Here is an 11,429-nt window from a genome sequence, read left to right as displayed (position 1 = left end):
ATGGGAGTGGTTCTCAAGCAGTAACTAAACAAATCTAAATAAATCCCAGAAGAGTTGAAGAGAAGAGAGGATAAAAGAATCATCAAACCACCATTAACCCTTGTGCTGCCTTCGGGTCATATGACCCAAAGGTTCACAACGAACCATCGTTGTGTTTACCCAATTTTACCCAATACAAATAAAAAGCATTTTCTTTTAACCTTCGCAATGTGGGGGGTCTGAGACAGCCCAACGGTTAAAAGAAAATGCTTCACTTTGTTTTTGTATGCGGTAAAGTTGTCGCAATACGACGGTGGGTCACAATGACTGATGGGTCAGAATGACCCGAAGATAACACAAGGGTTAAGGAACTGAACGTCTTTGCTTTGTCACTTGTGTGCTGCCAGCAGCTCATTCTTTTTGTGGTCCTGATCGCCATCTGGTGGTCAGAGATAAAACATACACACCATCAACAGCAAAGTGTTGAAAAATAATTATTGGTCCGGAGCATTTACTTTTAGGTAATTTTTTTTTATTTTTTTATTTTATTTCAGACCATGTCGAAAGATAAGGGAAATTGGCTGAAATAACCAGGCAAAGTCTAAGAAAGCTCAACATCATCACAATACAGTTCAACACAGATTCAATCCAAAATGCATTGTTTTTCTTTCGTTAGGATCTGAGGGTGAGAGAACCACTCTTGAATTACAAAATAGTATATGGACGATCATTCACTACTTTTGAGTCTACTGGAGGTGAACACTGGTATTAGTGAAGACAAAGTAAATATTCTGAGCACATACGAAACAGTATGGTCGTGGTCAGTGTCATTTCAGTGCATTTTCTGTGCAACTATTGCAAGGAGTCACAATGTGGCTAAACATGAAACATCACATTTAACTTGCATATGAGAACCAAAACCTACTACACTACGGTCCACATGAGACCAAAAGGTGTCTTTCTTCCCATTTTCATTACCTGGAACAGAGTACCTTCTACATCAAACAACACCGTATCAGATTTGTCAAACCGCACAAATAGCACAGAAAGGTCGAGAGGACAATTGGTAAAGTATTGCTGCTCTTGGAATCAGCCTCGGAGCAGACTCCTGTAACCTCATCTATCCATACTCAATCAGAAACCTTAGCCTTGGGATCCCCCCCTTAGATCAGCCTGGACTGTTAGTGACGACACAAGCAGGGCTATTTCCACATGGCATGAGCAAGGACATGCATTTCACAATACTGTTCCACGGCTCCAAACCACAGAGCTACAAACGAGCAGATTTCAAAACACTTCCAGCCAAAGTAAAGAACAGAAAATATCTATATTTATATTTTGGCGAGATGGATAGAGCTCTGCAACAAAAGAGTCTCTTTTTCCTCCACTTGACTCCAGAAACGTCCATGGTATCGTCCCATGTTGCGGTGAGGATCTCTTGGAGAGAAATATTGACACACAGAACACAGACCCTGGGTATAGGCATATAGGTTGCATACACGTAATGAGATTTGGCCCTTCTAAGAGCTTGCTTCTTAGGAGTCAAGCAAGTCAGGAGCTGTCATTCCTTCTGCATCCAATAAAACAGTATTACCGTTTATTTTTAATCACTTGGATTTCAATGAGGTGCTTGAAAAATAGTATATTTTGTGGCTTGGCTGAAAAATGAATGTGAATGTACAGATTCAATCTCTTTGTGCTTTTCACAGTAAACAAAGGGCAGTTTGTTTTATGGCCTACATACATAACCAATAGCTGCAGCTAGTGCCCCCTACTGCTAGACAGTAACATGCAAGATGAAGCATTGAATAGCCCCCTGGCTAAGAGGTGTCAGGAACACTGTCCTTCTATGGTTTTCCACAGATTTCTTCAGCCTGTCCTGGAGGCAAGGCCCCGGTGACTTCCTCTTCAAGGCTATAACCTCTTTCCATAGACTTAAAAGGGAATTCACGCACTAGCATCCAAAGTGTGACTGCAAAACAGCATGCAGAGCTTCGGACATGAGCTGGACAGGTGCACTCTGGGAGGTGCGATGGCAAGTCAGTGATCTGAGGCGAAGCTGGCCCGCGGGGCGAAGCTGGAGCCGGGCCCCAGGTCTGGGGAGGCCGGGGGGCTGGGGACGTTGTATGCAGGGTTAGGGATGTGAAGCACCGCCTGTCTGCTGCCGCGCTTCGACCGGCTCTTGGCCTGACGGAGGGACTTGTTTGGCAGGGGGCTGGTGGTGGTGTTGCGAGTCCCACAGCTCAGAGGGTTCTCTGCCAAATGGTCAGAGCTCTCAGCAGGGGTGCCGCCTAGACCGACCGGGGCGTTCTGGGGCTTGCCTTGGGGACACGGGGTAGAGAGGAGCGGGGAGCGCGTGGCCGTTTCCAACAATCCTTTAGTTCCCTGTGTGCACTGGAAGGGTGGAGAGAAAGAGAGGGAGAGATAGACATAACAGAGAAGGGTGGAAACAAAGTCAACAAGTTAAAAGCAAAGGTGGGGAAGAGGTGAAAAGTCAATGTAAGAAGCAGAAAGAAGCAGCTGGCTGAAAAGAAAGAGGCTCTGTTATCACGATATCTTCCAGGCAGGAAGAGATCAGGGCAAGAGAGTAGCTTAGCATGAGAGGGCATGCAGAGGTCAGTAGTATTAGTGAGGGCAACAACACTAATGATAACATTGAGGTGACCCAAGACAAAAAAAAAATACATTAAAATAAATACCTGACAGGCAAATTTGAATCATTTATACCAATATTTACACACACAAAAAAAAGATTTGAAGAAACTGTAGAGCCTTTATTGCATCTGCCATGGTCAAGCTGAGCTGCTCTTAGTCTGTTATGTAAAGGAGGCCTAGCTGTCAGCGAGCATTTGAGAGATTATTCATAATGCCTTTGGAGTGGATTTTGTACGGGTTTGCATTTTCCTCTGTGGTACAACTCTCCCTGTCAAGCCGGAAAATATTCATGCATCCACCCTTGAGGAGAAATGTTATAATGGGCCGGTTCAATCCCTCTCAGCTATCACAGTATTAGAATGAAGAGCGTTACTGCTATCAATCTGAGCCCTTGCAATCTGTTTGTGCGGGAACCAATGACAAAATAAGTATAATCAAGACAGAGACATGAGAGACATATTTTATGGCACCACAGTCTAAAAGCCTGGGAGAGCCCTTTCCTGCGCTTCCCGTCTCCACATTCCATGAGTCAGCAGTGAAGACGAAACCAGGCATGATGACATAAAGGACAGCCAACCAGCCCAGCAGGCAGGGCAGCAGGCAGGGCAGCATGCAGGAGGGCAGGCATGCAGGCCAGCACGCATTAGTCAGCAGGGCCGGCCACACACCCCACTGCACTCTACCCACACTCCCTGATGGGAAGGGGGGTTACCAACCTCTAGTGCTGCCCTGTCTCCACTAAACTGGCTCACATCCATCATCCAGTGCAGGACTGAGCAAAGTCCAAACAATTCTCCTCCTAATGGCAGGGGTAGGACATGCATGCAGACAAGAGACAAAACAGTGGTTGGTGTGATGCTGTGTACATCTACAGTGTAATCTACTGTACTGAATAGTTTGGTACAATGAGTCTGTATGTATTTGTTTGGACATAGTGTTGGAACTAAATTCAGTTTTGAGTCTGTCTGGAAACATTTGAACAGGACAAACCCAACATGACAAAGAAAGAAGAATGAGCTGAAATGAAAAATGAACGCATGCATGAATCTAATCAGGATGGTATCAAAATGATCTGTTTATTTACCATTTTAAGATTTGATTCAGATGGACACAAATATGTCTAAATGTATGTACGTAAACATGGACGATGACAGTAAACGATGACAAACTGTAACTGTGACTCATGAAAAGGCACAAGAGAACAGAAGAGGAAGATGACTCAGTGATGAAAGGGTGGAGGCTGTGAAATCCAGTAGCCACAGCGTCGTGTTACGCATGGCACACACACATAACTGCTCACTCCAGGAACAACATGATGACAGTCAAGCCTGAAAGACAGACTTCAAACAACTAACACCAGACTGCAAACACTGGACAGGACGACACTAAGGAATGGCACAAAAAAACGAGACACTTCCAAGGCACTGGACGTCATTTGAATAACAAAACATCATTCCCCTTGCTATTTTTTTTCCCTTCCAGTTGACCCACTGAATAGAATCAGAGCACCACTTTTAGATACTTTCAAAAGCGGTCTCCAAGTACAGACTTAATAATAATCAATGATCACACCCATGTACAGCAGCAACAGTATCCTGAAAGCACGGACCCTCTACGGTTTCTCTCCGGGGATACAGCATTTGGAGAGTGCAAAAAAAAAAAAGGAAAGAACCGAAATTCAAACAGCCGTGACAGTCTTACAACACCCTTATAATAAACAAGGCGGTAAATACTTGGTTGTAAACAGAGTAGGCTAGCTGTTGGCTGCTGTCACAGGGCTCAGCGACAGTAAACAGGATCGGCAGAGATCTGGACGTGTCCTCTGTGTCACTAATTACCCCCACACAGATGCTCTCAGTAAATGAAGCTGGGTTTTGTAAACAGAAGTCCTTCTCCCTCTCCTCACACAGACACACATACAGTACATTTGCAGCTGTGTGGGGGGGGGGGGAATAAAGAGGATGTGAAACTACAAGACGAGGGACATTTACACTCCTACACTTACACTAGATTATCACATCCTGAGCTGGCTCCTAAAAAACTAAGAGGCACTTATAGAAACATAACCTGAAACTGTAAAATTCGACCTGTCGGAACCAGTCAGCATCACGCTGTGTTCCCTTAAACTTCCCCAAGTCTCAAATGAAAGCTTTCAGCTGCAGCAGGTCCCTATCATGATTAAAATGAAACCGACAGTTGGGTTACTCCCTCCCCGGCCAGTTTCGCTACCTCTTTCCAGTCTGAGAAAGCAACATATTGTCTTACTGTATAATTAAGGAACAAGGAAGCTGGCAAGGCCTGCTGCAACCACAAGCAAACCCACTCGATGAATAATCATGACAGGAAACTGCCGTTGGAGAGTCGGGTCCAACTAACACAATTCTCTCATTTTGAATTGAACTGACTTCTCATGGGAAAATACTTTGGTAATACTACGTCCGGTGTAACAGGTGGTTCAAAGGTAAGGTGGACATGAAAGCATAGATATAGTAAGGCGTCGGCGCTGTCTTGGTAACGTGAAACAGCTTGGCAATAAGAGTTCCCTTTAGGTGTTCATTTTATCCTGCAAAACAATAAACAAATGGGTGGGGGGAGGGGGGGGTGTTGGTGCTGGGCAAGCCCACACACAAGTCAGGGGGCTGCAGGTAGGGTTGGAGCAGGCAATTGGGGGGGGGGGGGGGGGGGGTCCGGTCAAGCGGTTGGGGTGCAGGAAGAGAGGAGGAGGACGGTTCCTGAGACATGCCAGCTGGGGAGGATCCTCATACCACGTTGATCTCCTTCTTAGCCGCCAGGACGGGCAGCTCCACCTGCACGGGCCCCGCCGGGGACGACTCCTCCTCCGCAGGCAGGAAGCCTCTCCTGTCAATCAAACTGCGGTGGCACAGAATGATGGAACAGAGAGGAGGAGGGGGAAACAGAGGGGGATATATGAGAAATGGAGACAGTGAGCGAAAAAAAGGATTACAAGACAAAGAGAGAGAGGCCAGTTGTGTGTGTGTGTGTGTGTGTGTGTGTGTGTGTGCGTGCGTGACCTAACAGGTGGAAGTTTCCGACTGGTAAGCTGGGTAGATGGAAGACGCATTGAGAAAACACAGGAGGAGTCCACGGCGATAGGCCGTACCTGGGTGGCATAGGCCCACAAAGCACAGAACAGCAGTTTTTGAAGATGTTGTTGGAGCTGTACGGATTGCTCGTGTCCTCCGCTCCACTCTTCCCCGACCACGAGCCTTTGATCTGGAACAGACGTTTTGAAGGGAACGTTAGTGGGACTACAGGTGTTGAACATATTGTCTGTGATACATCGAGAGTGCTACACGCTTGTTGGCAGTACTCACATCTTCATTGGTGGTCAGGTTGGAAGCTACCAGGTAGGTATGGAATCCCGAGAGGCCCAAAATGGACCAGACAGAAAAGAAGCAAATCACCAGTTCCACTGCAGTGCAGGAAAGTGTTAAGGACAATGGAGTACAGACAATCAGGGGCTTAACAAATGTCTTTAAAACTGGTCGCTTAAATGACAGTTCAGGAATGATGATGCCAGGCTATACGTGGGCTGAGTCCGAAACTTTAAAAGGATATCTGGCTGGACTCTCCTGAAGAGCAAAGATCAGGCCTTTCCCACCTTGGGACCCTGGAGGAAGAACCAAAAAAAAGAAAATACATGCCAAAATGGCCACTGCAAAACATTCGACTGGAAATGGGTAGTACAAAAAGCATTGGGAAATACTAGCAAATGCAGTGAATAGTGTATGTTCCGGTAAGTTGCTGTTACTGTGATGTGGTGAAAAAACCAGGGGTGGGGTGCGGGCGTGGCGGCACGTACGCAGAGCTAGGTGTGTGGTCACACAGCCGAAGATGAAGGCGGTCAGGAACGCCAGGGAGACGATGAAGGTGTAGAAGAAGCGATAGTTGCGTTTCCCCACACAGTTGCCCACCCAGGGGCAGTGGTGGTCGAAGCGCTCTGGCAGAGAAGGGCAGTGGTTGAAGTGGGGGCGGGAGGGAGGGTTGTTTAGTTCACCAACCGCTGACACGGAGCGGATCCCTGATATCTAGGTCTACGTGTGGCCATGGGTCTGAGCGGACAGCCGGCTCCAACAACACCACAAAATCTACATCCCAAAACGTTTGAAAAACGTTTTTCCCCCTTAAAAATGGGACCCCCCCCACATCACAGACATTAATGAGCTCATTAGAATGATGAACAAAGAACAGTCGAAATTTCTAAAGTACTCTCTACAAAACCAACCATGCGTGATTCAATTAAAGGGTACAATTATAACTAGGTTAATTATATCAAAATATGTCAAGAATGTTTGTCAAGAATAACATACAGAATACAGCTAGGGAACGCAGTAAAGATTAACTCATTAAAAGGCCTCGGCCTTTACACAACGGCAAATAACTCATAAACGCATCCTATTAAAGCTGATTAAAAAAAGTGTAATCTGTGCCAAGCCGGTGGTGGCAGGCCTAAATTATTCAGTGTGTAAAGGTCAGGTGCCGACCCCCCCCCCCCCCCCCCGCCCTCCTCCCCCGCGTCTCCAGCTCACCCACACAGTTGTCACACAGGCTGCAGTGGGAGGTGCGAGGAGGCCGGAACATCTTGCAGGTGAAGCAGTACTTGAGCTTCACCGCCTGCTGGTTGATGCAGATCTCCTTGGTGCGTGGAGGAGGTCGGTAGGTGGTGGAGCCGGTGGTGTTATCTACAGAGGGAGCGGGAGGGAGAGAGACAGAGAGAGGGACAGAGAGAGAGAGAGAGAGACGAGAGGTGAGATGGAGAGGTTTCTTCCAGGAAGAGGGACATGTTACATGATATCAATTCACCTCTCCCGTCGTGTTCCTATTCCGTTTAGACCTGGAGTCACGAGGAAATAATGTGTATGTGTAAAAGTATACTTCTTCCTTCAAAGGAACACTTGGTTATGGCAATACAGGCTCACAGCCAAGGCACAAATGACAGTTTAATAATCTGTGTTTCCACAAAATTACAGTTTAATGGCCAAATGAAAAAGCACCTTCTAGATAGCAACATTTATCTTCATCGTCCAATGGCAAACCAGTCACAAGACCAAAAATGTCCCCGGTTACTGACAACTGATTGAAGAACTTTGCTTTAATCTTTGAAACACCAAACCCCCGCGCTGACTAGCACCACCAATAAACCTAGCAACAACCGTGTGCTGTTTTCCAGAAAGAACTGAACTAGGCTATGTGCAAGCCATTATATCGGTGTTGTCAATGGTAATTAGGGCAGAATGTCCTTTAAATTTACACACAATTAAACGGCAGTGGCCAAGCCTGGGGGCAAACACACTGAACAACAAGCAGAACCATAGAAGTTCAAAGAGTACCATCTCTGCTACGGTTCCCTCAATAAGGGGTTGAGGGAGTTTTAAAAGCAGCCTGCAATGTATTCTGTTAAATCATTTGTGGTCTAATTAGGCTAATGGTTTTCTTTCAGAGGGGTAGACATGCAAACTCAACTGAATAAAGAATGAAAATGTACGATTAAAAGCACTTCCAACTTTTACAGTGATAAAAGTTCTGAAGTGACGCTTGAATTTCTGTCAAAAAGTAAGCAAACAACATAGATTGCAGTGAGGTAATAAGTGTGTGCGAGTGCACAATCATGGCCTGTGCTTTCCATGATCTCACCAATCTGCTTCTCTATGTCTGCGGCCTCCTCAGGTGTGGCTCTGGGAAGGATGCCTGGGTCAGTGAAGCTGGTCTGCAGCAGGGTGATGACCACAAAGACAAAAAGCACTCCTCCAATAACAGGGATGCAGCTGGTCAGGTGCTTCACCAGGAAGGGGCAGCTGTGAGGGGTGGCCATTCAACCAAAAAGAGAACAAGATTGATTGCAGTGCTCTGTAGTAACAGTTACCGTTACGCTACATTACAATGTTCCATTAACTGAGAGTCTGTCTATACCAAACTCTCTGACATGCAAAATGTGAAAAAGCAGCAGTGATTTACAGGATCACCCAGTTTTGAGTCTTAATCAACTTTTCATATTCTAATCACCCTTTATCTCCCTGGAGAGCAGCACATATTTCACTACCCTGAAACTGGTAAAAAAAAGATGAGCTAAAGGAAGGCAATTTTAGTAGTACTATTCTCCCAAATGTTGAAATGATGACTTACTCGAATATGAAGAATAATCCACTTGTCACTAGTATAAGACCAAGGGTGAGGGGCAAGACCCCACTCTGGCGGGCCAACATGATCCGTCCATCGCAGTAAAAGCGATTCTTGCCTGGAAATACTTCCCATTTCCTCTTAGCTCTCTTAACGTTTTTCTTGACATTGTCAGCAGCGGCTGGTGGAAGCGGTGTTGGTGCGGGGGTTGAGAGTGCCTGTGGGTCGATTTGTTGATATTCGCAATTTTTCATGGTTTGCGACATACAGTATAGAAAGTCAAGTGATGTCCTTCCAGATGCGGACGTCAACAGTAGCTGAGCAAGTCGTGCAACTGTCTATTGTTTGACAACTCCAGCTCCAGCTTGAAGCTGGGATCAGCTAGCTACATTGCATTGCATTGCCTGTAGCTAGCTACAAGGACAGGAACTGGCTAGTAGTTAGCTGGCTAGCTACCCTTACATACCCCCCAACAATGACACGTTCATGACCAAAATATGTCGATGACACTTGTCTTATCACACTAATTATCATTACTTTGCTGGGGCATGCCATCAAGAACATATTTGTGTTCTTGGTACAACATTTCTGCCTAGTAAATTGCTACTAAAGTTTTCTCGATCCTGTCAACTATACATGGCTGGTAGCAGGTTAGCGCTAGCTAGCTTGGAGTAGCCGGCATAAAGTGATTCACGACCTAAAGCCAAGATATTGTCTCGCTAGTCTAGCCAATTGGTAGCTATCAAGCTGACAATAAAGATATGCGCTGACAGCTTGTTAGCGTTGGTGCTCTTAATTACAAAAAAGGTTAATCATACCAGTCTATAAAAGTATGGTCTTCTTTGTGTTTTCCGGTTCTGTAGCTATGTGGCTCAAGTAGCTAGGCTAGGCTAGTTAGCTCAGATGTTCCAGTGAAGCGTCAGAAGCATTCGTTTCGTTGTGGCACAAAGACTGTTTGCCGATGTGATCCAGTTTTATATAATTTATATTTAGGCCGATTTTCCGTGTTACAAATAACAATGTATGTGACTTGAAAGTTCACGTACTTTCAATTGCATCTCGGTCTGACTACAGTAGCGTTAACTGACCTAACTCATATTAAAGCTAGGGAGGACAAACGTTCTGCTCTCAATGTAATCACCACGGAGTTCCAAGCGTCAAACAAATGCTAAACTGAACTTTTTGCTAATTTAACAGACTCATGAAGCTACTGCTGCCCTGTCCAGATCATCCTCCAACAATGTTAGCTTGATTTGTTTGCTAGTATTAACTGTTCGGTGATTTGCTGATACATAGTGACGTTGATGCATCTCAGTGGAGCACACTTTAAAGTGCAAATCCTCTACTTCCCAGTCATCGTTAACATGACCCGTCATGTTTAATGCAAGCATTAAATGCATTGTCCAGCAGTTATGGGAAAATACACAGCTTCCTGGTGATTTGGTAAGAAATGATTGTTTCTGGTTGATTAGCTGCTGATACTAAAATGTCCTTATCATCCAGGACAGAAATTGTGACTCAGAATGCGTTCTAGGTATATATGTGTCATACAGGCAGCAGAGGCTGATTAAATAATTTGATACAGTTGTGGGAGTGTGGCACATTCGACTCCCTACTTATCATATCCTATGGCAACACTCCAAGAAGAAGAATGTAATAAGCTTGTCACTCAGAAGTCTCACAATATAATTTCCCCTTCATTGTGCAAATACATTCACATAAACCAAACAGTTAACATTAGCTTATTTTTGCTTTTAAAAGGTTTTCTACAGCGGAGAGATCTTGCCGGCACAGCTGGAGTCAGGAGAATCCTCCATTAACAGCCTATGCATCAAGTCGTGCATGAGTTCCTTTGGGAGCTGAGATGTGTTGGAGAGGGTAGCAGTGGACCTGGAACAAAACGTAAGTGGCTCTCTGAAGGGACTGTCACTGCTCATTACAGGGTGGGTGGTCTTCCTGCTGCTTCTGGGTACATCAAACGCCATGGAGCTAGCCACCCGTTTGGCAGGCTGAAGAGGGCTGAGGGGTGGACCTTTCTTCCTGCTCTCCAGGTAATCCTCGTGTTGGTGGGGAACTCTCTGGCTGCTGGTAGCGGGGGGCCGAGAAGGGGGAGTTGGCACCTGCGTTTTAGAATCTGTGGACACTCAAAGGGTTCAATTAACTGATATATAAGTGTATATCTATGAACTTACCACACCATAGTTAATTAAGATGTAATATCATGTTTGTTTGTTTTTTAATTAAGGGAACTTTCTATGAATCAACTCACATAGTGTGTCCATCAGTTGATCCCATTTGATGTTATGTTGTGGGCACTCTTTTGTCACTAGCTGAGAAGTAGTCACTCCAGGCAAGACCACACGTTCGGTCATCAGCTTGCGTGCAAACGTCTCCACAGTCATTTGTAAAAGATTCAAAGAGGACTTTGATAATCTAGCCTTCAGCGGGCCTCTGGTGTTAGCATCGCTGGTTTGACCTTTCCCTGTAAATGTGGCCTCAGGGTCAGGGTTGGGAGTCAGATGGACTCTATTCACACGTAGATTTTGCAGCCCCAAACCTGACACCTTGGCTATGTCCCTTTCGCTGATTTTAGGAAGGTAAACATCCTTTGTTTTTTGGGGTGGGGTTGCCTTCAAGCTATTTGTTTGGGGTCGCTC

At 45.5% G+C, this 11,429-nt stretch overlaps 1 protein-coding gene across 1 annotated transcript; it reads right to left on the bottom strand.

Annotated features, from left to right (window-relative positions):
* Positions 1–516: 516 nt before the first annotated feature.
* On the bottom strand, positions 517–9,986 carry zdhhc18b (zinc finger DHHC-type palmitoyltransferase 18b). The gene is made up of 9 exons (XM_067256032.1): positions 8,779–9,986; positions 8,290–8,450; positions 7,185–7,337; positions 6,458–6,595; positions 6,214–6,265; positions 5,970–6,072; positions 5,756–5,868; positions 5,400–5,505; positions 517–2,373 (listed from the first exon to the last, which is right to left on the bottom strand). The coding sequence occupies exons 1-9, from the start codon at positions 9,036–9,038 to the stop codon at positions 2,020–2,022; spliced, it is 1,440 nt and encodes a 479-aa protein (XP_067112133.1). The 5' UTR covers positions 9,039–9,986; the 3' UTR covers positions 517–2,019.
* Positions 9,987–11,429: the final 1,443 nt, after the last annotated feature.

The sequence above is a fragment of the Osmerus mordax genome, chromosome 18 (assembly GCF_038355195.1).
Source record: "Osmerus mordax isolate fOsmMor3 chromosome 18, fOsmMor3.pri, whole genome shotgun sequence".
In the NCBI taxonomy this organism is placed as follows: Eukaryota; Metazoa; Chordata; class Actinopteri; order Osmeriformes; family Osmeridae; genus Osmerus; species Osmerus mordax.
Note: the sequence above shows the minus strand (reverse complement) of the source record. Positions and strands in the feature narration are given on the sequence as shown.

Excerpts from the sequence above, each read along its gene's own strand:
- zdhhc18b (XM_067256032.1), bottom strand. The coding sequence starts at position 9,038 with ATGTCGCAAACCATGAAAAATTGCGAATATCAACAAATCGACCCACAG. Across the intron at positions 6,596-7,184 it reads CCTGTGTGACAACTGTGTGG|AGCGCTTCGACCACCACTGC; the intron begins GTGAGCTGGAGA and ends CTTCTCTGCCAG. Across the intron at positions 6,073-6,213 it reads CTTCAGGAGAGTCCAGCCAG|TGCAGTGGAACTGGTGATTT; the intron begins ATATCCTTTTAA and ends ACTTTCCTGCAC.